The sequence below is a fragment of the Anopheles coluzzii genome, chromosome 3, assembly GCF_943734685.1.
Source record: "Anopheles coluzzii chromosome 3, AcolN3, whole genome shotgun sequence".
In the NCBI taxonomy this organism is placed as follows: domain Eukaryota; kingdom Metazoa; phylum Arthropoda; class Insecta; order Diptera; family Culicidae; genus Anopheles; species Anopheles coluzzii.
In genome coordinates, this window is record NC_064671.1 from 49,518,938 (window position 1) to 49,545,688 (window position 26,751).

The 26,751-nt window shown below is 39.1% G+C and overlaps 1 protein-coding gene across 2 annotated transcripts; it reads right to left on the reverse strand.

Annotated features, from left to right (window-relative positions):
• Positions 1 to 299: 299 nt before the first annotated feature.
• Positions 300 to 25,108, reverse strand: LOC120958321 (short neuropeptide F). Of its 2 annotated transcripts, none has more exons than XM_040381037.2 (6): positions 24,774 to 25,108; positions 3,958 to 4,048; positions 2,683 to 2,840; positions 2,421 to 2,606; positions 2,098 to 2,316; positions 300 to 1,546 (listed from the first exon to the last, which is right to left on the reverse strand). In XM_040381037.2, the coding sequence occupies exons 2-6, from the start codon at positions 4,043 to 4,045 to the stop codon at positions 1,493 to 1,495; spliced, it is 705 nt and encodes a 234-aa protein (XP_040236971.1). In that variant the 5' UTR covers positions 4,046 to 4,048; positions 24,774 to 25,108; the 3' UTR covers positions 300 to 1,492. The 2 variants fall into 2 exon arrangements, with proteins under 2 accessions (XP_040236971.1, XP_040236970.1); XM_040381036.2 differs by having other exon boundaries at positions 24,764 to 25,108.
• Between the last annotated feature and the right edge of the window lie 1,643 nt (positions 25,109 to 26,751).

Genomic DNA, 26,751 nt, shown 5'->3' on the forward strand with positions numbered 1-26,751 from the left:
GCTTTTTTGCATTTTGCTAGAGTAGATGCAGGAACGATTATCGTAGGAAGCATCAAGAGGTTTAAAAGTAGTATAAAGAGCAGAATAAAAATGAATCAGCAGCAACTTGCTAATTACATATTAGAATGTGATATCTAAAAAAAATAAATTAAATTGAATAAAAAAAATAATGGCTTAAAAAACTCTTCACCCGATTTATGATACAGGATTCTGAGCTTAAAATTAACGGGGCATTGTAATGGTAAAATGGTTATCTTAAATGTCATCATTTGAAAGGACTCGTTGCACCGCCGAACAGGTTGTTATTTGTATCCGCTAGGTAATATTTTATTTGTTTATAAATATATTTACATACACATCATCATTGTAAGTTTTGTCTTTTCACGGTCGGTTGGAGATGCATTAAAAATATGTAGTACACTGCTTTATTAATATGCTTCAGCTAAGTTGTCACAGAATGCATTCATGAATGCTACCATTAATGTTATGTGTAAATACTGCTAAAATATCGCATTGTATACGATTAGGATTGGCTTGTGGATGAATCGTAACAGCAGCGCATGGTTTAGAGTGCAGAATATTTTTGTTTCCATCGCTTCTAACGCGTCTTTCCGTAACGAGTGTACGTGTATGATAACGCACGCATGTTCATTCAACTTTTGCATTAACCATACAATTTCATGAAGCAAAATAGCTCGCAAAAACTGAAGTTCGCTCTTTGTTGCTTTATGTCCTGTTGCTGTGGGATGTTTATATGTGCAATTATCTAACGTTTTCTTGAACGTAACCTGTTACTTGTATCTCGGTGTTATAGACAGGCGCTCGCGAACAAACTTTTACCGTAAGAGCCGTAAGGTAATCATCCGTTAAAGGTGGTTGTTTTATGCAGTTTTGTTTGTGTATGCTCTGCTGTGTTTCTTTTTTTCTATGTTGGCTGGGGAGGGTAATGAAATCTGTTGGAACTCTGTTGCATTTTCGCTGAGAAAAAAGAATAAAGTTCCAACAGATTAGCATTTGCAACTGTTCACAAATGGAAAGAGGAGTAAAGACAATCTGTCTGCTTGGAACAATCTTTGCCAGAACGATTTAACAGCGCTAGTTATTTGTCCGCTGTAGCCAACGCCATTGTTAAGGTATACTTGCTATTAGTAATATGTAATTGTTCGATGAAAATGTGCTATTCTGCTCTGATGTGTAGTGCGGCGATCGCGGCGCAAGGATCGTCCGGGTCGTCTCGATCGAAATAAATGCTTTAGATCATGATAAAACAAACAACAACCGTCCAGACGCATTCTTGGTGTATTGCAGACAACAGTGTATTCTTTTAATAAGGAGTCTGGCATAAACAGTCCATAACAGTAGTAAAAGGTTTCGTGTCGCATACGTCGCTTCTTTTTTTTTCATGCTGAAGTACGTTTATTAGGAGAGTTCCGGTACGAGCGTGTGCAAATGACGACGACTGGATGGGGTTTCAGGTAGTTACCGTGCATGTTTACTTGTCATCAGCGTTGGTGTTTTCACTTTCCTCCACGTCTAGCGCTTTGTCCTGGGAAGGATGTGGCATTTACAGTGATTTCATTAGTTTTGAGAAGCCGGAAAGCGATGTCCGAGGAAGCATAAATGAAGTTTGGAAAGAAAATCATGAATTACGTACACAAATGTACACACACATGCATGACCAATGAGATGTTGGTATAAAGAAAATAGCTTCTGCTCTTTTTACTTCATATGTTGTATTTATGAGATGCTAAATATATCATGTTCACTTAAACTTTAGTTTTAGGTTGAGCACGATGAATTTGAATCGTTGTATTTATGTCAGCACGTTTGCATATAAATTAAACCTTCTTACCTTTAGCATCACAGCACCAAATCAGAAATGAGTGTGTTTATTTTTATAAATAAAACCAAAGCTAAAATCATACAGACAGCTGGGTATAAGATATTCCTCACTATGCGCACAAGAAACATGAGACTTTTAGGTGCTATTCGTTTTGAATTAGAAATCTATCTTTACACCCGTCGCTTTTGAATTCGATTGTTAAATGAGAAAACGAGCTAGAACTTCTAACGAAATGGTCAACATGCGGGACATACCTCCGAGGAGTCTTTCGCTAGTGCTGGATCGGAACGGCCCCATCGAAGCCTCTGTGTTGGCGCACGTTTTTCACTTGCCTCATTGGCCGGCTGTGCTTGCTGACCAGTAGTAAGCTGATGTTCATTGTACATGGCCCAGGATGGATCGGTTCTGCCGAAGCGTAGTCTGAGCTGCGGTGCCCGTATCGTCTTTTGCTGCATAACGTCGTCCTGTTGGAACTGGGGGATGAAATGGACACGAAATGGAAATGGTTTTGAGTGTTATAAATGTTGATAGTGGCCGTTCCTATCCTATTATTCGATTGGTTGAATTTAAATCGCACCTGATTGACCAGATTGCCGAACAGGTTCGAACGGCCCCATCGCAGTCTTTGGGATGGCGCTCGCTTTTCAAAGTTTTCTTCGAGCAAAGCATTTTCGTTAAATGATGTCCAGAGCGGGTCGTTTCTACCGAACCTCAAGCGTAGCTGCGGTGCACGGATTGCTTTTTGGTCGATCAGCTCATCCTCCTAGGCGTTGGCGATGCATATCGTTGTTAGTGAGTAATAAAGAAACCAATAACGATGATGGGCCCCGTTTGCTTACCTCTGGGCGTAACGGTACGCTCGGGTCACTGCGCCTTCCAAACCGTAGCCTCAGCGAAGGAGATCGAACTGCTTTTCTTTTAATTTGGTGATCGGCATATGATACCGGTGCTGCGTATTCCCTTTGCAAAAGATATTCGTACAAATCTTTGATGGCTCCTGTAATGAAACGGTTTGTGTAATGTGCATGTAACGTCAGAAAGCCAATTTGAATGGTAGTTCCTTATCATGCAAGATGAAATTATCATCCTACGACGAAATGGTTCCTGCCATTGTTTGTCGAATCAACAAAACAATTCCCAACAATTGGAAATGCTATCTGTATCGCTAGCAAACGGCAATTTGGTCACAGTTCACCTGTACAGAGAAAAGTTTGCAAAGGTGACAACAATATCGTTCAGATTATGCTCTTTTTGTTTCTCTTTCTCTCTCTCTCTACACTTGTTGAAAAGCGTGTGTATGACTTTGGAGCGGACGAAATCCATTTGGTGTTTATTTGCAAATCTAACCGTATTTCCCACCCAATAGCTTCACTATTTGACGCCAGCTTGAGGGTAGCATCGCTCAAGGGTGGACCGAAGTGCGCGGCAGAAGATGTAAATACTTAACTTGGGTGACACCGTAAAGTTTGGGGTTAAATTCGCGCAACATTTGTAATTCAAAGACGGTGCAAAAGTCAAACAAAAAGATCCTTTCTTCCGCCCTTGGCTCGGGATGCGGCCTGATTCCATTTCACTCGCGGCAACCTGAGACAACGTTCCCCGTCCGTACGCGGGGTATCATGGCAGTGAGTGGTGGATCGTTGCCACCTTGCCGCTTCTTTCCGGCTCTCACGTGCTCCATCATTTCATGCGGTCACTGTTGGGTATGGGGTTGTGATGCCGTTCCATCCCTTGCGGCATCGTAAACGATGCAAGGAAGGAGTTAAAATCTGGAAGCAACAAACTCCAACCCTGGTAGCTGGTACCAAAGGTAGCAGGAAAGTAGCAGATGGTGAAATGAGGTGGATGGGGGGGGGGGGGGGTGTACCTTAAAGACCTAATCTGCTTTTCGCCTTCTCGAGTTTGAAGTTGCCGTTAGCAAATGGTTTCGACACCGTTGTCCGTGCGAATGAGAAAGGGGTGTTTGACGTGTTCGCTTCGATGATTGGCAGTATTTTTTTTACGGTTTATGACTCATAAATGGCGGGTACAAGGAAATGTTTCCCCTTGTTGTTGTCCGGTTACCAAAAAATGCTTTAATCTTGATGAAATAAAAATTGTCATTGTTTTCTTACCGTCTGACGGATGCAGTGACTCCGACATCAAGCTTCCTACCGCGAGGACTAACAGCAATGTGAACGTGGTCAGATTTATTCGATACATGGTCTGTGAATGAAGAGAGACAGAACACAAAACAAAAATGATAAAAATAAAATGCCTTATTGTGTGCTTTCGAAGCGCTTTAATACAAGTTAGAAATTGCTCAATTTGCAAGCTGGAAAGCACTAAAAAAATATGGAAGCAAAAATATTAGGCATCAAATGCCCGGGAATGAGGATTAATGTCGATCTCCAAAGGTGAACCATTATATTGTCACCTTGCTGTAACGGTTGCCGTTTGTTTTAGACGAAACCCATTTCAACCTCCACTTAAGCTGTAAAGAAGGAGCAATAAGAAGGAGCAAAGCGTCTTTCGGAATAAATCGTCCTCCAGAAGAATGGATAAAAAACTGCATTACATTCGTGTCCCTCGTCATAAGACGTAGAATCGTTGGCTATTAAACGTTTAGGAGAGCTGAATTGTTTTGTCGATGTTTTTACGCAGGTTGCAACGATCTACTTGTAAAGATGGTGCAATATCCGGCACATCCCACACAGTAACGATAGGCTGAGATGGGCGAGAGGGCTGCGGAACGATGCGGAACCGGCAAAGTTATGTACACCGGGTTGAGGATTTGTTTTCCTTTCCAGCTGTGATGCTAGTGCAATCATCATTTGTAGCATTTTTCGCGGACGGCACGTATCCGTCGTTAACAAAAGGCATTCGTCGCGCGAATGATAGTGCAGTAGATTACACGGTATTTTGTACTTTTTAGAATTGCTCTGCAAGCAAGTCGACACTGTTTGTGCCATTGTTTAGTGTTTGTGTTGCGGATGTTGCTGTGTATATGTGTATTTTTATTAGTAACATTTTGCGCCAATCTGGTCGATCAATTGTTTCTTTCGGGCTTCTTCGCGTTTTAGCGATCTAGCCGACACTATACATGCTGAACACGAACACGAATCGCTCTGATATGGCAAAATATACGCACACCCACACACAGTAATACACACTTGGCCAATTGAAAGCAGTGCAAGGACGGACCAGGGGGAAAAAGGAAAACAGTTAAACATGCTTTTAGGTCGATCCGGGTGGATATAAAATCAACAGGTATCTTTCTTCTGTCATCGTTTTCCGGAGAGCTCTCGGGAAAGTTGGCCATCTCCTTTCGTACGGTGTACCTTGCCTACGATGTACCTGCTCTCGCCTATCACCTGAATGCAGCGGAGCGTCACATTCTTTGCCATCGGGCTGGTTGGATCAGGCGCGCATATGGACATCAGGCGCAACCTTAGTCCCCGATAACATCAGTATCAGGAATGTGGAAATGATGTAAAATCAATAAAATATTAATAACCCCTAGCGTGCATTAAATGCTATGCCAAACAACCTGAACTGTTTTGGCGACTGGTATAGAAGATGTTTGTTATCGTTTTTAATTTATGCTTTCAAAACTGTTGCAGTTCAGTTTTAAAGTGATAATGTTTTTACTAGGCAGCACTTGAATTTCAAGTTGTTTTAGGATTGTCTCAACAAATTATTTGTCAATAATTTAATTTTAATTTAATAATTTATATTTGTTGTTGAAGAAATTGTAAAATTCATCTGAATTTCGAAATAAATTTTCGTAATAATATATTACAAACGGTGTAGCCATACAAGAGACCAGCTAGACACATTTTCAATTTGTGTATTACATATTTTTCTTCTACTATCTGGCGGAACATACAGGGCTTTAGTTCACGATGAGCCTGTTGTTAGCTAATGTTACTGGACGACTGCACCACAGGACCGGTACCAATATTGTGTACTTTTGGTAATTTAAAATAAATACTTAATGTACTTACTGCTTGTGCAAAAAAGCCTCCTTTTTTGTTTTTTAAAAAGATGTATACAAGTTTCATCATTTGATTATCTTGATGGTTATGGAGCTCGTTAAAGTGAAATAAAATCAATTCAAAAACAATATCGGCTACCATCACCGTGGATGCAATCGTGCAAGCAAATTGTTAAATTATCGTTCACACCGTCGATGATTCATTCGTTTGGACGCTAGCTAGATGTATATTGGCAATGTAGAGCTGTAGTAAGCCAAGGGAGCTGATGTTATTTCATAAACTTTGATCAAGCTCCCGCAGCGTCCGGGTTGAACTAACGAAGATGAAAGAAAAAGTTATGTGTAAAATTTGTGTCTGTCTGCCCGTGCCGAAGAGGGCAAAGGTAGCATGACTACAGTGCATGCGGCGAAAATTGAATTGATCATAACTAGCTTTTCCCGCGCTCGCTCACCATGCATGACTCGCTTATATTTCAAACGCATTGTTGTGGATAAGTTGTTAAGCGCAAATTTTCATTTAAGCAAGCGAATCTGTCATGTGATATTGCTGAAGCACAATGTTCCCATGCGGGGAAAGAGTACATTGTACTGAACAAACCACATAGTCAAATACACCTCGTTGGTTCGGTGCAACATAGCGTTTGAGCTATCATTAGTCAGTTTTCCATTAGAAAGAAAAACTCCGCCTAGCACTGAGCTAAATGGTGCTACTCATCATGGTAATGAAGATACGCAGAGGAATGCACAATTATGAACAGTGTAGAAGGTTATTTATTGTATGCTCACGTTACATTACGGTAAATGCTGACTGTGTTTTTTACCGAAACTCTATCTAGGGGTGAACCATAGTTAGCATTTACTTAAAAACCTAGTGATGTCTTAAAAGAAATTGGCCTGTGATTTTTTATTCATGCAAGAATTGCAAATTAAAGAATGAGTGTCAATAAAATAGTTCGATAAGTGCATTTGCATGCGTTTGTATTCTGCGAAGAATCTTAAATTAAAAACTGACTCTGTGATATCCAATAGAGTTTGCTCGTAATAATTATAGTCTTTCTCCTAGTTACGAAAATAATACGATCCAGGGACATTTGTGTAGCTCGGATTTTCGTGTAAGTAGAATATTGAGTCCTATTTAGGCCAACATATGGATGTTAAATAGTTATATTTGATTAAATCAAGTACTTTTATGCACAATATAACCTATTTTATACTATTCGTGTAGAAAATTTGGTTATTTCTGTATAATGAGCGATTTAAAACTTTGAGGAGAATTGTAATTTATCTTGAACTTGACAATCATTAGAAAAATTTGTATGGATTCGAACTATGAACAGTACTAAAAACTAAAAAATTCATGTAGCTCGACAAAAACATGTATGAAAAATTTTTAATCCAAAAGAAACTATGTGGTTTTGTTCAGTCGAATTGTTTTTAATTATTTTTTCTTTACTGTGCGATGAACGTTCATGCTATGATTTGTAATTAAAAAATTAACAAAATTTAACTTATAAAAGCATTTTATAGAAACTATCGACAATGTGCCGGATCAAACAATCCCGATAAATTGTAGTCGTCGAATTAATTTAAAAAGAATGATGGATAAAGATGAGTTAATTTGACTACAGATTATTTTTTGTTAGAAAATCTAATCAGTTTTTTACAACGTTAAGAAAGGGAAAAGTATATTTTGAATGTTTGTTAGCTTAACTCTGATTTTTCCCTTCGAATAATATATCGCCCATTTAGACATTCATATGAATAAATGTATTAGTGAGTCCATCCATTGAACTAGAATCTGGATATAAAGCCACAGATTACTAATAAAAAATAGAAAACGCACGTCATTTGCATTTCCTGAAAGATTAGACGTTCGAGCTATCAATATTGTTTTTTTTCTTACATGAGGTAAAACTGTTATGATTTTATTATGTTACAGTGTGTTATCTATACAATGCACGTGCTACGTGCAATAAAGCTCTTGAGAGTGAGGTAAAGTGTTATACAATGATGAGCAGCAATAAAAATGCTAACCGCATATCGTGAGATGTGAGTAAACTTAAACTACATCATTATAAATGTATAACTAAGGGTAGATAAGCATATGTTATATCCATTATCGATTTAACTGGTATTGTTTAGATTAGATACATGTGAAGTAGAAAATAATGTATCATACTAAAAGAAGTAGAACATTCAAAAAGTTTGAATAAAATGTAGTACATAAATGCATGAGTAATGCTTATTTTTAAAACCAATTAAAGATTGTTATCTCTTTTACAGGATTTATTGTTGAGATACATCGTTTAAGGTAACACAATGCGTAGATTATAATAACGATGAGGGCAATTTAATTGAATACACTTTTATGTTTATTCAATGTGCGTAATATAAATCATTGCGAATCGTACGACGAGTGTGTTGCATGGGTCTAATTTCAGTTAGATGCGTATACTGAGAAAAATACCCATCAATAAACAGGATGTAAGATCAATCAATCTTCTAAACAATTATTACGTGTGACAGGATACTAATCAGAGGATACGTGAAACAACAACACTCACATTATCTCTCGCATCTAGCACGTTGCGATATCAATAAGAGAGCATAGCAAAACTTCCACAAACCCAACCGCATCGCATGGAACTTTGTTTATGTATTCATAATTTGTAGCTTAGTATGTAAAATAATCTAGTTTTTTTGGCCAACTAATTCTGCATAACAATTATAAGCGTTATGTTTGTAAAGATTTTACAATAAACTACTGTTTTTAATAAATAATCATCAACAACCATCAGTTTCTGCGCAAAGTTATATAAATTTGAAAATGTTCATAACACATTACATTCGCACCTTCGCCGTATTTCATTCACTCAATACCCTCCATATAATCGACATGCAAATAGAACACATCAATTGAAAACGAGAAGTAATCCTTTCCTTTCAGAGTTATTTTACTCTCCTCCAGTAAGAATAACAGCATTTGTGTAATCAGTGAAAAAGTCTATCGAAAAGCAAAGGAAGATTTGTTAATACGACACATACATAGACACATGCACACACACACACACACACACACACACACACACACACACACACACACACACATATGTACGGTATTATTCAATTCATGGCAAAAGTTCGGAGGAGAAAAGTTGTTCTTTTCTTGGCGCGACTCGGCACCCTCGGGTAAAGCATAAAATCCTAGTAAGCAATCATCCGAGTTAAGCGGATCGGTTTGAAAGAAAGTCTATCAACTTACAAAGTGATTATCACTTGGCGCTTGTACTAGATATCAATTTAAATGTAAAATTAGCGAGGTGTGGCTTCTCGATTAAATGGGTAAAAGGACGCATCTACAGATCAGATGCGATGTGTGCTCTGTGTTGGTATTCGGTGTTTGAAAGTTGAAGCGAAAGCTTGGCGTAACAATACGTATAAATTGTTTTGCAAGGGAAAACTAATATAAAGTTGAAGTACTACGCGTAAAATGTAATGCAACTGTACGTGTGAAACTTGCGTTCAAATGTGCTGATATAACATACTTGATAGTCCTATGTGTAATCTTGTTCACTTGGGAGAAGTTGTTGCCGAAGCGTGCTTTATCATGTGGTGTGTGCGTTAGGAGGCTTACCGTAAGGTGATAAATATCCACTGAAAGTCGTTCAATAAGCACAGCGAGTATGTTGGCTGCTTAAAAATCATACCTGTGAATGTTGACCCAACTACATGTGTACGGTGGTTGCCTTGCTAATGCAAAGAATAATGTGGCCTATAAAAGTAGGCAAAAGCTAAAAGGTAGCATGTTGCAGTTCACCAATAAAATGGCTATGAAAGCATAGGAAGCTGCCACTGTGGTGGTTTCTCATTATGCAATTAGTCTAAAAACAAACGAACAATGCTATGCTTAATGGATGCAATGGTAGTCGCATATGTGTAGTAACCATGCCCATCGATGCAAAGCAGTGAGATAGTGGATGGTTCTAATTGGAAAGTAGAAATCATGATTTATAAAAAAATGAAGTGTTTATTAACACGTCCGTTTTTGTTTAACTTATTATACAATTACAGAAATTTGTTTTGTAAAAATCATGAGTTTGTACCAATCTTCTAGGTGGTGTATTTTCTGTCTTTGTGGTGATCGTACCACATACCGCGTACCCGTAAGGCGCTACGTTTTTGTGTTCAGCACTGTCAGCGCCGGCAGTGCAATCACGACGTTGTACTAGCGTCCGCTAGATGGCACTAGAAATGATAGGGAGTAGCAGGACGACAACGTAGGGACCGAACATCCACGAACCATAGGAGAGCAGGGATAAACGATCGCACCGATAGGAGAGCAGGGATAAACGATCGCACCGATAGGAGAGCAGGGATAACCGATCGCACCGGGCGATCGTCTTTCTCTTATCATTCCGACCGCCAAACGGTACGCTCGTGAGGTTCTTCCGTTCCGATTATCTGTGCGTGGTTATAGTGCGTTTTAATAAAGTTGGTGTACGACAAAAACCCAACAAGTGGTGACCCCGACGTGATCCGCGCATAACGGAAAAAAACGGAAGATAGTGCAATAGTGCAATAGTGAACGCTACATTGCGCTGTTTAAGGTGCCGTTGTCCAGGAAGATAGTGCAACCGCACCGACCAGCTTCCTCTTCGTGTGCGAGCTTAACCAACGCCGCCGCACCGCACCGCGCAGCATCCTCTCTGTGTGAGAATTTGTGCAATGTCGTTGCACAGCACCGTACTGCACCGTGCTTGAGTTCATCGTCACACCAAACTGAGCCACGTTTAGCTACGTTTCGCCTGAACCACGTCATCGTCTCGCAGTACGCATTGACACAGCAAAGCTAAACGCACTTTGGCGCATCGTGCACAAACGGGCAAACCAACCGCCCATTGCACCAGTTCCGAGCGTCACCGGAGTCCTGCCATCTATACGCACAGGCAGTGCCATCCTTGCGGACCCCATACTCGGCATTAAAAGTGCAAGCCGGTTTCACATTCCGGTTGCCGTCATCACCCTAACTCAGTGGCACCGATCGGCAGTTGCAAAGTGCCTGCAGCACCGCAGCAGGATAATCATCTTGCGGCAAGTACCGTGTCATCGGGATTATCGCAGCTGCACCAGAAATCACGTGAAACGATACCACTGCTGCGTCATCGCTCTCATCGCAGTTCATCGACGCCACCTCGTGGCAACCGCCATCGCAATTCATCGACGCCACCTCGTGGCAACCGTCATCGCAGTGCATCGAAGCCACCTCGTGGGAACCGCCATCGCAGTTCATCGACGCTACCTCGTGGCAACCGTCATCGCGGTGCATCGAAGCCTTCCCGTGGAAATCGCCATCGCAGCTCATCGACGCCATCGCAGCTCATCGGCGTCACCTCGTGGCAACCGCCATCGCTGTGCAGCGACGTTATCGTTGCAGTTTATCCACCACAAGGAAACCATCGGTGAGCGCGTTCCATTTTATATCATTTTTTTTTTTGTTACTCTGAATATTTTTTTTTTATTACGTGGTCGAATATCACCAAACCATTGTAAATTGCCGCACTACGCACACTAGATTAGCCAACAATCATTATATCATATTACATTATTATATTCATTTACACATTATTACATCATTATATTCATTTACACATTATTACATTATTGTATTCATTCACACAATATTACATTATTATATTCATTCACACATTATTACATTATTATATTCATGTACAAATTATAGTCGGTCGCGCACATTATATATGGTGAAATTAGGACAGTGTAGTTAGCATAGTCGAAAGTGTCAAACGAACAACAGCCATAATTGTGAAACGTAGTGATTGCAATGCCGGGGACTGCGGTGAAGGACACAAAAACTGGTGGGGGGTCGGTACCTGGTACTCCAACCGCCAACCCACCTCCAGTCGTGATCACAATGCCGGGGGCCGCAGCGAAGGGCACGAAACCTAGCGATGGCTCGGTACCTAGCACTTCTGCGACCAATGCAACCCCAGAGATAGCACGTGTGTCCACAAAGCTTCCTTCTTTTTGGGAAGACTCTCCTGCAGCGTGGTTTGCAGCGGCTGAGGCAGAGTTCGACGTTTCTAACGTCATAAGAGAACGCACACGTTATTCGTATTTGATAAGTGCGCTTCCAAAGGATGTTTTGAAAAAGGTGATGGACGTTGTTTCCACACCGTCACAAGATCAACCATACACTTATTTGAAGACTCAATTGCTTGAACGCCTTACGATCAGTGAGGAGCAAAGGATATCGCAACTTTTATACCATGTTGAGATGGGAGATAGAAGTCCCTCGGAATTTTATCGCCACATGGTGCAGTTAGCCGGAAATTCTGCTAATTTGACCACTGAGCTTATTCGTAAGCTGTGGCTCTCGAGGCTACCGAAAACAATAGAGGTCACGCTCATTGCAATCGACGCAAGAGACATTAACGAGCTTCTACGGATAGCAGATAGATTGTGGGAAACAACACAAGCTGGAACAGTAGCTGCAGTTGCAAGTGGTTCTTCTGAGAGAATCTCGAGGCGAATTTCCGAAAATCAAAATACGGAATTTCTGAAGCAGGAAATAGAAGAACTGCGACGAATGATTGAGAATCTTTCCCGACGTTCTAGGAGCAGCTCTCGTGGACGCCCACGAAACGACACGCGTGGTAAGCGATACAATCGCTCACAAAGTCGAAGACAGCATTCGACTTGTTACTATCACCATCGTTTCGGTGAGGCAGCAAGGAAATGCTTGCCACCCTGTGATTTTGGGGTTTCACGTGACACGTCTTCCAACCCTTCCGTCCCAAAAAACTAATTCGCTCAGCGGATGAGACGGAAAATCCGCGAGCAGTCAGAGGGTCCCATCGTCTTTTCATTGACGATGAAGCATCGAAACTAACCTTTTTGATCGATACTGGAGCCGATGTTTCCGTCATACCCCACAACTTGCTTGGCAAATGTGCAAAACAAACTGATAATTTTTTAGTTGCAGCAAATGGCAGCTCAATTTCTACATACGGTACTCAATTATTAACAGTCAGCCTTGGTTTGAGACGAGTTTTTAGCCATTACTTCATCCTGGCAGCCGTAAATCGCCCCATTATTGGAGCTGATTTTTTGGCCACACACGGACTGCTGTTAGACCTCAAGAGGAAACGTTTAATCGATCCTCTCACAGGACAGGAAACAACAGCAGTGGTCGCAGTAGTAGATACTCCGACGCCGAAAAACTACCAAATGGAAACCAATCCATTTTCAGCCATTGTAAAACAGTACCCTTGCTTGGTGGAACCCCCTAACTACAAGGCACCAATTCGTCACACTGTGACACATTCCTTAGAAACCAAAGGTCCATTGCCATTTTCGAAACCACGGCGCCTTGACGCACAAAAACACAAGATAGCTCAAGCAGAATTCCAACATATGTTGGACCTGGGAATCTGCAGAGTTTCTTCTTCTTCAGCTTCATCTCCTTTGCACATGGTACCCAAAAAGGATCACGATTGGCGTCCATGCGGAGACTACCGCCGGCTGAATGCAATAACTACCCCTGACCGATATCCAATTCCGCACGTGCAAGACTTCACAATGAATCTGCACGGTTGCAAATATCTTTCGAAATTGGACATAGTGAGAGCGTACCACCTCATCCCCATTGCTGAGGAGGACATATATAAAACTGCCATAACAACACCGTTCGGATTGTTTGAGTTTCTACGTATGCCATTTGGTTTGAGAAACGCGAGCCAAACTTTTCAACGATTTATGGACAGTATATTTAGAGATCTCGACTTTGTTTTTGTTTACATCGACGATATCCTGATTGCCAGTTCGTCACATGATGAACACGTTGAACACTTACACACAGTCTTCAAACGACTAGCGGAGCATGACATAAAAATCAAAGCATCCAAATGTGTTTTTGGTGTCTCCAAATTGGACTTCTTAAGCCATACTATATCGGAAGAAGGTATAACTCCCTCGTCAGAAAAAATAGACGCAATTCGCTCCTATCCGACACCAATGTCAGTGAAGCAACTTCAGAGAATAATAGGGATGATCAATTATTATCATCGATTCATCCCTCATGTCTCAGAGAAGCTTGAACCATTGTATCGCGTAATTGCTCATTATAGCAACAAAAAGGTGAAAGAGAAGTTCATTTGGACGGATGAATGTGAAATTGCTTTTCAACAAGTAAAGGATGATATATCAAATGCCACTCTTTTAGCACATCCCCAGCGAGAAGCACCTCTAACCTTGACAACAGATGCATCCAACGTCGCTGTTGGAGCAGTGTTACACCAGAAGCAAGGCCAACATTGGGTACCTTTAGCATTTTTTTCTAAAACTATTACGCCTACCGAGCAAAGATACTCCACGTTCGATCGTGAATTATTAGCAATAGCACTAGCCATTAAACACTTTCGATACTTTCTGGAAGGTAGATTGTTTACAGTATTCACAGACCATAAACCTCTCACAACCGCGCTAACATCGAAGGCAGAAAAATCACCACGTCAGAGTCGACAACTTGATTTTATATCACAGTTCACCAATGACATTCGTTACATAGCTGGTGATAGCAACGTTGTAGCTGATGCGTTGTCGAGAGTGGGCGAAACACAAGTTATAACCAACATAACTTATGAGACGTTCTCCCAAGAACAGAAAACAGACAAACAATTACCACAGCTATTAGAAAACATGAAAAACACAAAATACAAACTTAGTCAACTAGTGCTAGACAAAACCAGCCTAGTTTTTGAAACCTCTGCGGGAAAGAACAGGTTGTACGTACCATTGTCTCTGAGAAAAATCATTTTCGATAATATTCATAGCTTTTCGCACCCAGGAATCCGTGCTTCAAGGAAAATGCTGGTGGAACGATATTTTTGGCCTTCTATTAATAAAGATGCAGCAAACTGGACGAGAGCCTGTATAGGATGTCAGAAAGCAAAAGTGGTGCGACACACTCGTTCGCCACTGGAAACATTCCAGGTACCAAAAGGAAGATTTGACCACATCCACATGGATATCGTGGGTCCATTGCCTCCTTCAGAGGACAAGATGTATCTTCTGACCATCGTCGATCGCTTCACACGATGGCCGGAATGTTTCCCCATGACAGACATCACAGCACCAACTATTGCAAAAACATTTGTAGAGCAATATATATCGCGTTTTGGATGCCCGTTAGTTGTAACAACTGATAGAGGTCGTCAGTTTCAATCTAGACTGTTCGAGGAATTGACAAAATTGCTCGGCACTCATCACATAAAAACTACAGCCTATCACCCGCAAGCCAATGGCATGGTCGAACGATTTCATCGGCAACTGAAGGGAGCTATAAAAGCGCACGATGATACCTTACATTGGACTCGATATTTGCCTCTAATTTTGCTTGGCATAAGAGTTTCCTTTAAAAACGACATCAAGGGTTCCCCAGCGGAAATGGTGTATGGACAAAGCCTAAGGCTTCCGTCCGAAGTTTTTACACCCTCCGATAATAACCCGACAGATCTCCCCGATTTCATCCTAAATTTGAAAAATGCATTCAGATCCGTGGAACCTATTCCCCCTAACATAAAACATAGCTACTCACAGTTCATGCCCAAAAGCCTGGAGACGTGCAAGAATGTCTTCGTTAGAGTTGACAAAGTCAAAACTGGTTTACAACCACCTTACGAAGGACCCTACGAAGTAATACGTAGATGCAGAAAATTTTTCATAGTCAAACGAAATAACAAGAACGAATCGATCTCCATAGACAGACTCAAACCAGCGTTTGTTCTCGAGGGTCTGACCAAAAAGAAGCAACTACGATTCCACATCAATTAATGCCATAGTCCGCGTCTCGCGTTTGACGGCAATCATATCCAAAAAAACAGTGACTCCGTCACTGGAGGGGGGTCCTGTGGTGATCGTACCACATACCGCGTACCCGTAAGGCGCTACGTTTTTGTGTTCAGCACTGTCAGCGCCGGCAGTGCAATCACGACGTTGTACTAGCGTCCGCTAGATGGCACTAGAAATGATAGGGAGTAGCAGGACGACAACGTAGGGACCGAACATCCACGAACCATAGGAGAGCAGGGATAAACGATCGCACCGATAGGAGAGCAGGGATAAACGATCGCACCGATAGGAGAGCAGGGATAACCGATCGCACCGGGCGATCGTCTTTCTCTTATCATTCCGACCGCCAAACGGTACGCTCGTGAGGTTCTTCCGTTCCGATTATCTGTGCGTGGTTATAGTGCGTTTTAATAAAGTTGGTGTACGACAAAAACCCAACATCTTGATAAACTTCTGTCTATTGTCTATTTATAATATAAATAAATTTATTGAGATGACCATAATTCTTGTAATTCTAATTCTACCAACATAGTCGAATTTTCTCAACGTTAACATACCCCACAGTTCAGTAAAATACAAAGCTAAAATAGCATGTAAATACCATGACTAGCATGGAAACAGGAAATGCGATGTGTATCATACATCCGTATTTTATGCAGACTTTAATTTATCCGATTTGTATTAAAATGAATAAACATTCTGCTTGCGAAAACACGGAAGCAGCTTTTATTAATTTTATTTAGTAACAAACATGAAAGGATAAAACATATAATGTAAGCTTGCTCTGTGACAAGTACACTGGCCTTACGTACTGGCTCTAAGCAAAATTTTCGTACCGTGGTCGTTTTTAATGCGTACGTAACGGATGCTATACAGTGGAATACCAAAAAGCGAAAAAAGAAAGAAAATTAATGGACTGCAAAATTCAATGAAACTAAACAAACAGCAAACCAAACTGGCCATATGTGGCTGGGTAGTCGTCTCAATTTGTTTCACCACTTCGCACCTGTTTCCGTTCTGCGGGGAGAGGGGCTGCACAGCTTAAACTAAGGCCGTAGCAAAATGGAACCCAGTGTACGTAGCCATAGCACTTGTTGACTAGCGACCTGTAGCTAGCTAGAACGTAGCCGTGCGCCCATTCATTTAAGGCCCACAGCGAATACCGCGGTCCGTGGTGTAAAACGCGAAAAAATCGATTTTGGAACGAGTTGGCTCTAAAGTTATCATTTTCTATCCGTTTTACGATACAACCCCCGATGGTGCGTGAGGAAACAAACCTTACCTTGCTTTAGAAGGCTATCATTGACCTTTCAGTGGTTGTCGTGGTATAGTACAATGGCAAAAGGCTACCGTTTAAACGGAAACGGGACAGTAGACGGTCTCGCAGTAGGTTTGTAAAAATCAACAATTTCGGAAAAATAAGCTTACCGACTCCATAAATTATGAATCGTTGTTCAAACAAAACAAATGTTTGAATTTGGTATCATCGTGAGAGTAATCGCATCGCGTGTTGTTTCCCGTCGTCGGCGTCGGCGTTTTTACTGGTACAGGCTTTTAGAAGCGGTACCAGGCTGGTGGTAGAGTTCGGTGGGAAGCAGAATGTTCGCCCTAGATGTTTCACTGGTAAAGGGACATCGGGCACTAACCGGGACACATTTGCAACGCACTACGACAAATACGCCTCGGGCAACCAAAAGTGAAGGTACAACGGCAAACAACCATGTTACTACACATGTTTAGCAAAAAGGATTATTTTTTCTCCTTTTGACACTGTAAAGGGTTTTAGTCACCCACGAGAATAATATTGGGGGTACTGTATTTTTGGTGAAAACAGGAGTCAGTTGCGATAAATTACACTTGCTATAACATACACTTAAACAATGGTTTAGTTAGTAAGCCATCTGCGATAATGAAGAACGTTCAATAGTTCATCGTCCGTCGAAATGAATTATTGAATTGCATAATTTTCAAAAAAAATTCTTTTGAATGTGAAGTAGGTTTTTGATGAAAACAGTTTTCCTACTCAAGTTTAAAACCCCATGATGGATAAATATGTTACAGTCAGCTAAGCCAAGAACAGTTTCAGTTAGCGAGGAAAAATGAAATTATTGAACCCCTGTGTTGGGGTAAGAGGTGGGACTTATCATCATCATCATCATCAACCCACTATTTACCGAATTCGAATCGTCATTTTAAAACTAGATAATTATCTCAGAAATATATTACTACTACTACAATTGCATAATTTTAATTATGAATAAAATATTGTATGATCTAATAAAAGTAACACACGATGAAACTCTTTAAAAACTAACTACATCATTTATACTAGAGCAAACCACATTGAATCGCATACAACAAAACACATGAATACAGTAGCTATCTTTTAACTAAAAAGATTTTCAAAAAAAAAAAAAAAAAAAAAAAAAAAATATATATATATATATATATATATATATATATATATATATATATATATATATATATATATATATATATATATATATATATATATATATATATATATATATATGAAATCCGGCTATTGAAAATCATTAAGATATTTAAAATGAAATTTTTCTAATTGATATTATTGTGCCCAGAATTAAATGCTTCATTTCATTTGCTTAAAGACTAACATACATAAAAATGGATTACCAATTTTCTTCAAAAATGTTGGACGAAAGCGTTTGCATGCAGTGCTTTCTCTTTCTATACCCGCTTTCTATACATGAAGCGGGTGAAATAGCGAACTTGTAGAACTTTACATATGTAGAATTTGACCGACGGGTATTGCATGTTAGGTAAAATTGTAGCAGATTAATAATCCAAATACAGTGAGACATTCAGCTGTTCAGCGATATCTAATGTTCAGCACATGCTCTAAAGGCAAGAATGTGGTATGCTACTTTATGCAATGCATTTTGACGTTCCTCATCTCGTCGTGAGATGTTTAACTTTGCAGCAGATTTGCGCGCTTTTCGGTGTAAGGTTTGCACCACGCAAGAGGTAATGCAATTCACACCTTCCGCAGCTGGTTGCACAAGGTTACAGCTTATTTCGGATCTCCATTTGTGGGAGATGCGATGTGTTGCATCTCATCTTATCTCTCCATCAAACAGTCAGTCACTCTAGTCAGACACGGTAGCATTTGCTACATCAACACTTGAGCGCCTGTCAACATTCCGGCGCTGTACCGTACGCCGAGTCCTCGGCACAGGACAATGAACATTCTTTTACTGCAATTGTGTCTCCCCATTGTTAAGAAATAGACCCTTTTTACAACAATAGTCGTGCTGCAAAACTGTGCCGGGGTACGGTGAGGTAGGTTTCATAATAAGCAGAAACCGTGCACTATAAGCGTATAAGTTTTATCTTTCCGCTCGACCTGTAAGAGAACACCCTCTTCGTGTATTGCCAAGTGTGGCAACGTCTCATGTTTCTTCAAAGTTGGCTAAAGCTTGGTCGGGGGTTGCTTTGAAATGCGTCTTATATTATTAACTGCGCTTTGTAAAGTTAAGATGTCATGGAGATAGCGAGTTAGATTTGTGGAGAATCAACCATGAACTGCTCAATTACTAATTTTCTTATGTACTACGAACTATATCCGAAACCAGGAAAGAGAATCAATGTAACACACAGAAAAACTCGACTAGATGTGATTTGATGTTCCAAAGAATGGAAACTTTGTTTTATTTTTTTTGTGCTTGTAAAACACTGCATGCATTTAAATTTAGCCGGTAATTCCTCTTATTATGGGTAATAAATATTCAAATAATTGTGATAGCATCCTCAACGGATGGGCCATTGTGCCGTACTGGGTCGATCACGACCAGCACTCAAGGGACAAATGAATGATAGAAAAATTGTATGTTTTTTTTTGTTGTTGTTGTTGGTATTGCTTTGCAACATTACATTCCAACTCTACCGGCCAGAAAGTATCCGGCAACACTCAACAATTTCCCCCAGTTTACACGAATCATTCGACAGTTTTGCTTGCGCAGGTGTTGGTTTCTCTTTCCTTCCTTCCAGCCGCGCTATGCTGCTGGTAACGTTAAACACATTCCATGGTGCAAGATATAGTCACCTGCAGCAAAAGGAAATAGCGCTGCCGTCGTTAGCGAGTGAAAAGGGAAACAATTTAATTATTTAAATAATTTATTCAACAAACTCCTCCATCCGACCAGCCGAAGCTGGACAGGTGGATGTGTGTTTTTGTGCGGGATAGATGGAGAATACACCGTGAATGAAATATAACCATTCCTCATCGGTGCATTGGATTTTGGATTTTATGTACACTCTGGATGGGCAACAGTGTTGGGGTTGGGTTGGATTGTGCATGAAAGTTTATTTTTGTAAATAAAATAAATTCCCACGCTTCCAACCGTGGTAGTGCACTTTGTCCGGATGGAGTAGGTATCGCAGGCAAGCAGCATTCTGACAAGGCAAAAGTCCAAATGCGATTGCATTGATGTATCTTTGCCCAAGCCCCGAAGAAGCTAATTTGCGAGGACAGCATACAACAGCCTGACAATGTAAGAAGTTTTCGTTATGAAATAGGTACCACTTGCGAACTTATTTGTCCGTAATCCACTGAATCATGGTCGGTAGATATATTAATTTAAAGCGGTTAATGTTGCGAAGGATTGTGTAAAAGAATGTGGCTTACATAAAAAAACACTGCCACATCATGAACTCGTTATCCCGTTTTGGATACATAGAGGTAAGAATAAGATTAGTTATTTTTGCAAGTTGCTTTCTCCGTGGTCTGTTTTTTTTTTTTTTTTTTTTTTGCAAAACACAAGAAGAGTGATAGGCAGGTACTTTTTTATTCTTCTCGTTGTTGTAATCGGATGGTGTATTGCAAAGGCAGCAAAAACACTGTACCCACACAACCTGCTGAAAAAAACGTTATGGTTTAATGGTTTACAAAATGGTGTATCATTGCACGTTTTCACAATTCATTATCACTTCATTATACGATAAGGGAATAGGAAACTGTTATTGTACAGCAAAAAGTGAGCACCGAGTGAGCAGACAGTGTGGAGCATGTGAATGTGATGAAAAATCATGGAACATAAATCATGAACAGTCAGTAACGTACCCGCGAGGCGGAAATAAAGTTCGGCTGACGCACATGAAACACACACACACACCAAAGGAGCGTGCATTTCGTACAGGGAAATAAAAACATCTCTCACTTTTTAGCAGGCGTGAAGCTTAAACGCAGGCAATTAAGGGAGAATTGAAAGGAAACCAAAACTGATGCAACATAACGTCTGATAAATGGCGTGAATAAGAGCGGTAGAAAGTTGTGGGTGTTGGATAGCAATGAATTAAGCGTGCTAATCGCTGCCATCCAACTCGTTAAATTGTAAACTGATACTTATCACGATTCCCGGCGCTGTTCAGTGCGTTCGATAAGCGATCCGATATGCACACTAGCATTAATGAGGCCAGTTAGCTTTTTTTTAGCCATTTACACTATTATTGAATGTAGTGGAATGGGAATTGCAATATGTAGTCAATTTAGATCCAAACAGCACTATCCGTTCGCCACCTTTAGTTTTAAGGGTTGCTCGCCCTGCAAAGCCTGAACACACGGGTCAATCTAATATTCTCAGATAATTTAGCATCAAAGCCAAAAGGGCAATCGCCATCAGGTGTAACCTTTGAATGATATTATAATAATTAATGAAGCAACCGTACAGGCAGCTCAATACCGTCACACGAAATGTATAAAATATTTGTAAGGCTCATTTGCTATACATGTTGATCCATTGATTTATACACCGGTCACCAGACCCCACAAAACTTAACACATACATCGAACAGTCCCATTTGTTCGATGTGTTCGGAGAAAGTAGGTAGGATGAAAGGGCTACGAGCTCGACAATGACGTCCATTGAGGATTTCCTCGAGAGTAATGTTAATAAAACTTTAAACTTGTTCCATCATAACTTACTGCCGAACTGCCATAGTCAATGCCGAAAGATTTCGATTGTCAACAATTGACGCGATCGATGGTGGTGGAATAAATTATAACTGTAACACGTGGTGAATAGTTACCTGTAGCAAATGTAACGATTATTGAATTTGAATACAGAGGGCAGAAGGGTGTCGATAAATTTCAGTGTCATTAAATAATGACAGTGAATAAATGATTCCGGTAGGAAAAGACGAAAGTTCATGGTACAGTTAATTGTATGCTCATCGTTATTGTAGACGAGAATAAAAAGTTTGAACATATTATTTGTATCATCAAATCAGTGCTAGTTTGCTAACAGAAACTCATAAAAAGCTAAAAAATGCGTTTTTCTAGTAAATGTGTAGTCTTCTACACTTATCTTAATAGATAATAAAAACTGAAGTATGGTGAGTAGAGCTAGTGACTGTGAGTGTCTTTTATAATTGTACCAACAACGACTCATGACTAACGATAAGTTTATATTTTTCTTCTAAAGTTGAATAGATACCATTGAATTAAAAGATGGTGTTGAAGATTAAAACAACCAAGAACTCGTTAAAATATTGCTATTACAAATATCAAAAATGCACATTTATGTGATTAAGTTCTAGCATTGTAATTTTTTTCAGAAGGAACGTATTGTACATTTGTGCACAGTGTACAATTATTTGGAATTAGCGTTGAAGCAAAATCAATAATAAATACTTTAAGACTAGGAATCTTTTTTTCATTTTATTGTTTAAAATTATTATTTCATGAAAATATTTTATGTTTTATTGTGTTGTGTGCAATTTCTTATGAATTTTGATTCAAGATTATAGAGCAAACTAGCTCTGTTTCATAACAGCAAATGCATGTACCATCCGTGGAAAACTATTGAATGTAAATAAGTTAAGGAACTATTTAAATTCTGATAAATTAAATGATGGTCTGTTGAAGTTGTTTGTTATTTTATATGAAATTCTTCTTCAATTATTGATTAAACTATTCATGAAGGGCACGAGAGTACCTTCTAGTGAGATAGTTATACTATATTCATGCTCTGTAAAAATAGGTAAGGTTTATCAGCAAAAGAAAACATTTCGAAATGCTTGTGAAGTTAATCAGAACCTTTGAAGTATGCTTTCATTACGATGAGTAATGGTAAACGATCATTTTTAAGTAGGGATTTAGTTTGAGTTTCTCGTTCCCTGGCGGTTAACCAGCCATACACTAATTTATTGTCTAAAAGCCAAAATTAATTGGTTCATTGAAACACCTTAAGTCTACTTTTTGGTTAGTTAGCAGTGAAGCGATGAATGCTTCCGATACTTCATCAACAAAAGTACGGTGCGTCTCATTGTTTAGGTGATGTGTATCACCGTATGTTAAGTGAAAACTAGCATTTTCCCAAATCCGGCATACCCACTTCAGTTCAAAAACCCTTAGCAGCGGCACAGCGGCACGTTTCCAGTCGCGAGTATAATGAATTCCTGTCAGATTTGATTTAAAGCAATTATCGTTCATGTCAACGGATTGATGGGACATGTTTTATCTCGCCCCAGTTTTTCCCTATTTGTGCGGGCCTATAGGTGAGTGCGTTTCTGTGTCACCATAGAGAAGCCCGAAACGCTTTTTGGGGTAAAATAAAATACATCATGGTATTTATTTAAAAAAAAAAACACATACACACACATACACTCTCCTGAACGCTTACAGTTCACATCAATACAACAGGATAATGTGAATGTTTCGTGTTCTATCTTCAACTAGCATCGTGAGTGTGGGATGCCATCAAAAAATCATTATTTTTTATGAAGTTCAGCAAAAATGTGTGTCAACCAAGCAATCTAGCACCTGTTACACCAATTAAACTCAACACCTCAGTTGTTCAATACACTTCTGCGTATCCGTGGATGGAGAGGCTTTGAAGGCAGTTATTCCTTTCGTTTTTGTTACACAGTTTGTTATAACGTTTGTGATTCACCGTGGTGGATGAAAATTGATAAAAGGTATTTCTTTAGAAACTGAAAACTTTTTTGAATCGAATTTGATGATTGTGATACATTTATTTTCAGATGGAAAGTCAGATTTTCAAATGAACGATATATGCTTCTTCTTTGACGCAATGATCGTCTCGGTCATACTGCTTCATACAAGTTTTCTTATATTTAAATGTAATGTACCACGTAATCTGAAAGACAGTCCTAAAGTTTGGATGGGAATCCATCCCAGGCGGGCCTATAGCAGCCGACAATTATATTGAATAGACCACCAGGGCCCATCTCCAATAATGTACTAAAAATATTGAATTTTTGAAAGATTGGATCGTATGAACCAGAAGTAAATAAGTTTTTTTATTGAATATAGATATAAAAGCCAAATCGTTTTCATTGAACATTTAGGTTAGAAATAACGAAATAAAAAGGATTTTTTAAAGTACAAGGAGCAACAAAAATCCTCTCACTTATCCTACGCGATATTGAATAGTTACAACTTTAAGAAACAAATACCATCGAAGATGTGTATAGAACATTTTAAAAAAAGCGTTCAATGGATGAATTGATGTTAACGTAATTTAACAGTTCCAGCCACGTGTACGCATTATGCTGGAACCGAATAGTGTGAGGAATGAAAATATCGACAGTTTGTTTTGAAAACATTCCTTGCAGACGTTTCATGTAATAACAGCTACACGAGTAAAAACTGTACTGCTTCTCTGCAGCTGCTTGAATTTGCTTTTCTATTTTATTACGAGAACTATTGCCACCATTGTGTATGGTGCTGTTCTGATGATTTAGCACCGTAGCTTGTACGGTTGTGATGAAGTTCTTTTTCATCGAAAGACGTGGTGTAAATTTGTAATAAAATTGATTACGTGATATTTGAAAACTTGATAAGTTAAGTACAATGATTTTGAAGCCTTATTTGCACTTATCAACGGTTTTGTGAATTCCACCTAATATTTTAAATATAGAGTCAACCACAATAGTATGACATTATTGTTGGATAAAAACTGCGAAAAAAATTGTACACAAATGAATACTAATTTATAGTACACAGTTTATATCACACTTCATAATATAGTATTTGCAGATGTAAAATTTGATGCATCAAATTAGCTCACCAGTACGCACCGTTGCTTGACAATCGCACTAAATATTAGTAACTTTTCTATATCAACAATTATGCGAGATAAACAATGTTTTGCACAGGTTGAGTCACTACCACATGCCGCACTTCATATGCAACCAAACGTATTGAAGAACACCGAGTTGAAGATCACTAGCAGCAACTGTTGTTAACACTTTCATGCACCACAGGTATTTCCCGCACAACAGGTCACCAGAATCAACAGTTGATCCGTGTTGTTCCGCCGCACTTCGGGAACTTTATGTCCTTACAAGCAGTGGTACACACGTATTTATAAACCGAACGCATCCGCAGATCCTTGCTACAGGACGCATTCCTTGATACAGTTCTACACATTTGCTTACTGTACCGTCAGGATGTACCGTTCAAATGATGCGAATGGTGTGCTTTCCATCGCTGATACTGTTTACCGTGCTACATGATGACTCTAAGTGTGACATCCACAATGTGGTTGATAATAAAAAAACTATGACGTCACTCGAACCACGTTTCAGTAACAGTAGGAAAACAATTGAATCTTTTCGAATAAAGAGTGGAGTGAATAATATAGCAAAACTTGTCGGTGCAATGAATTGTTAATCATTTCAAACAATAATGTATGCATAAATCATTGATATAGATTTTTTATCAACTTGAACTATATTGTACGCCCAAACCGTTCATCCTATATAAAAAACATGTACTGGTTTGCTAAATAAAAACATTATAAAAAGACTTGAAAATGTAGCAAAACAAGATATTCTATATATTTGTTACAAAAATTTAGGAAATCGTCCATAACAAAGGTACCACCCTGTTTTTGTCTAGAATTGTACAAAATCTACTGTTATAAATTCAGAGTGATTAAAAACCACGTGGGTTTGCACGTTGGATGTAGCATTAATGATGTATTATTCACTTGTTGCTGTGGAAGATGTATCACGCAACATTCTAACGTTTCATCGTCTACGCCAGATATGTCAAACCTACGTGCAAGACAAAAAACACGCTCACGTTAAATTTAAGTTCTCTTCCATTCCCCACTCTAGTATTCATATATTATATTATATTTTCGATATATATTTTCGTAAAGCGATATATTAATACAGTATTACTTTTTATCATTTATAGGATGTATTAGAATTTTATTTAATTTCTTTCATCACATCAGTTGGACAAGCCTGTTATGTACAGTATTATGTAGTTGCAACAATTGATACTAGCTTTTACATTTGATGTTTGTTACAGTTTTGAATGAGAATGAGGCTTTGGTGTGAAAGTATGTTTTTTTACTCTTTTTAAACTAAAAATTATGATGCTAAATACCCTTGCATATTGCTAGCTTGCACTAGTATTTCCGTATTTTTCTATTGAAATCTAATGATACAGAGTAACCTAGCTAGTGTACTGTGTGAGCAATATGCAAGGGTCAACATTTCGTTTATCATGCAAAACTCATTAAAATGATATCCAATACCTCGTATGATGCAAGCAGCTAATAGATTCATTGTGGAAATGATTGGTAGGACTTGGTAAACCAAACAAACAGCCGATAATTTCCATTACCGTGGAAACGTATTGTAGAGTAAGAATATTGATTTGATTGTTTAGGTTTAGGTCTATGGTGTTTGATTCGTTTAATGCTAAGAAAAAATTGTAAATTTTCAATTTACACAATTTTTTACAGTTCTTAAAGGATGAATGAAAGCTTTTCGCAGATTATATCTGTTATATTTTATGTCTGTAGATATGTCTGTTGATTTTGGGCATATCAGATGCCACATGATGAATGCTTATAATCTGTAGCATTTTCTCTCGTACAAGAGACACGAGTATTTGACACTTAACTTTTATCATGTTGATCAAAATGAAAGTTTATTTTTAATTGCTTATCGATAATTGTTATATCCATATTTATAAAAATTCCTTATCGTTCTTTTACTTCAAAGTATATCTTGTAAGCATAATATTAATACAATCTTG

Excerpts from the sequence above, each read along its gene's own strand:
- LOC120958321 (XM_040381037.2), bottom strand. The coding sequence starts at position 4,045 with ATGTATCGAATAAATCTGACCACGTTCACATTGCTGTTAGTCCTCGCG. Across the intron at positions 2,841-3,957 it reads GTCACTGCATCCGTCAGACG|GAGCCATCAAAGATTTGTAC; the intron begins GTAAGAAAACAA and ends GTTTCATTACAG. Across the intron at positions 2,607-2,682 it reads GCGTACCGTTACGCCCAGAG|GAGGATGAGCTGATCGACCA; the intron begins GTAAGCAAACGG and ends GCCAACGCCTAG.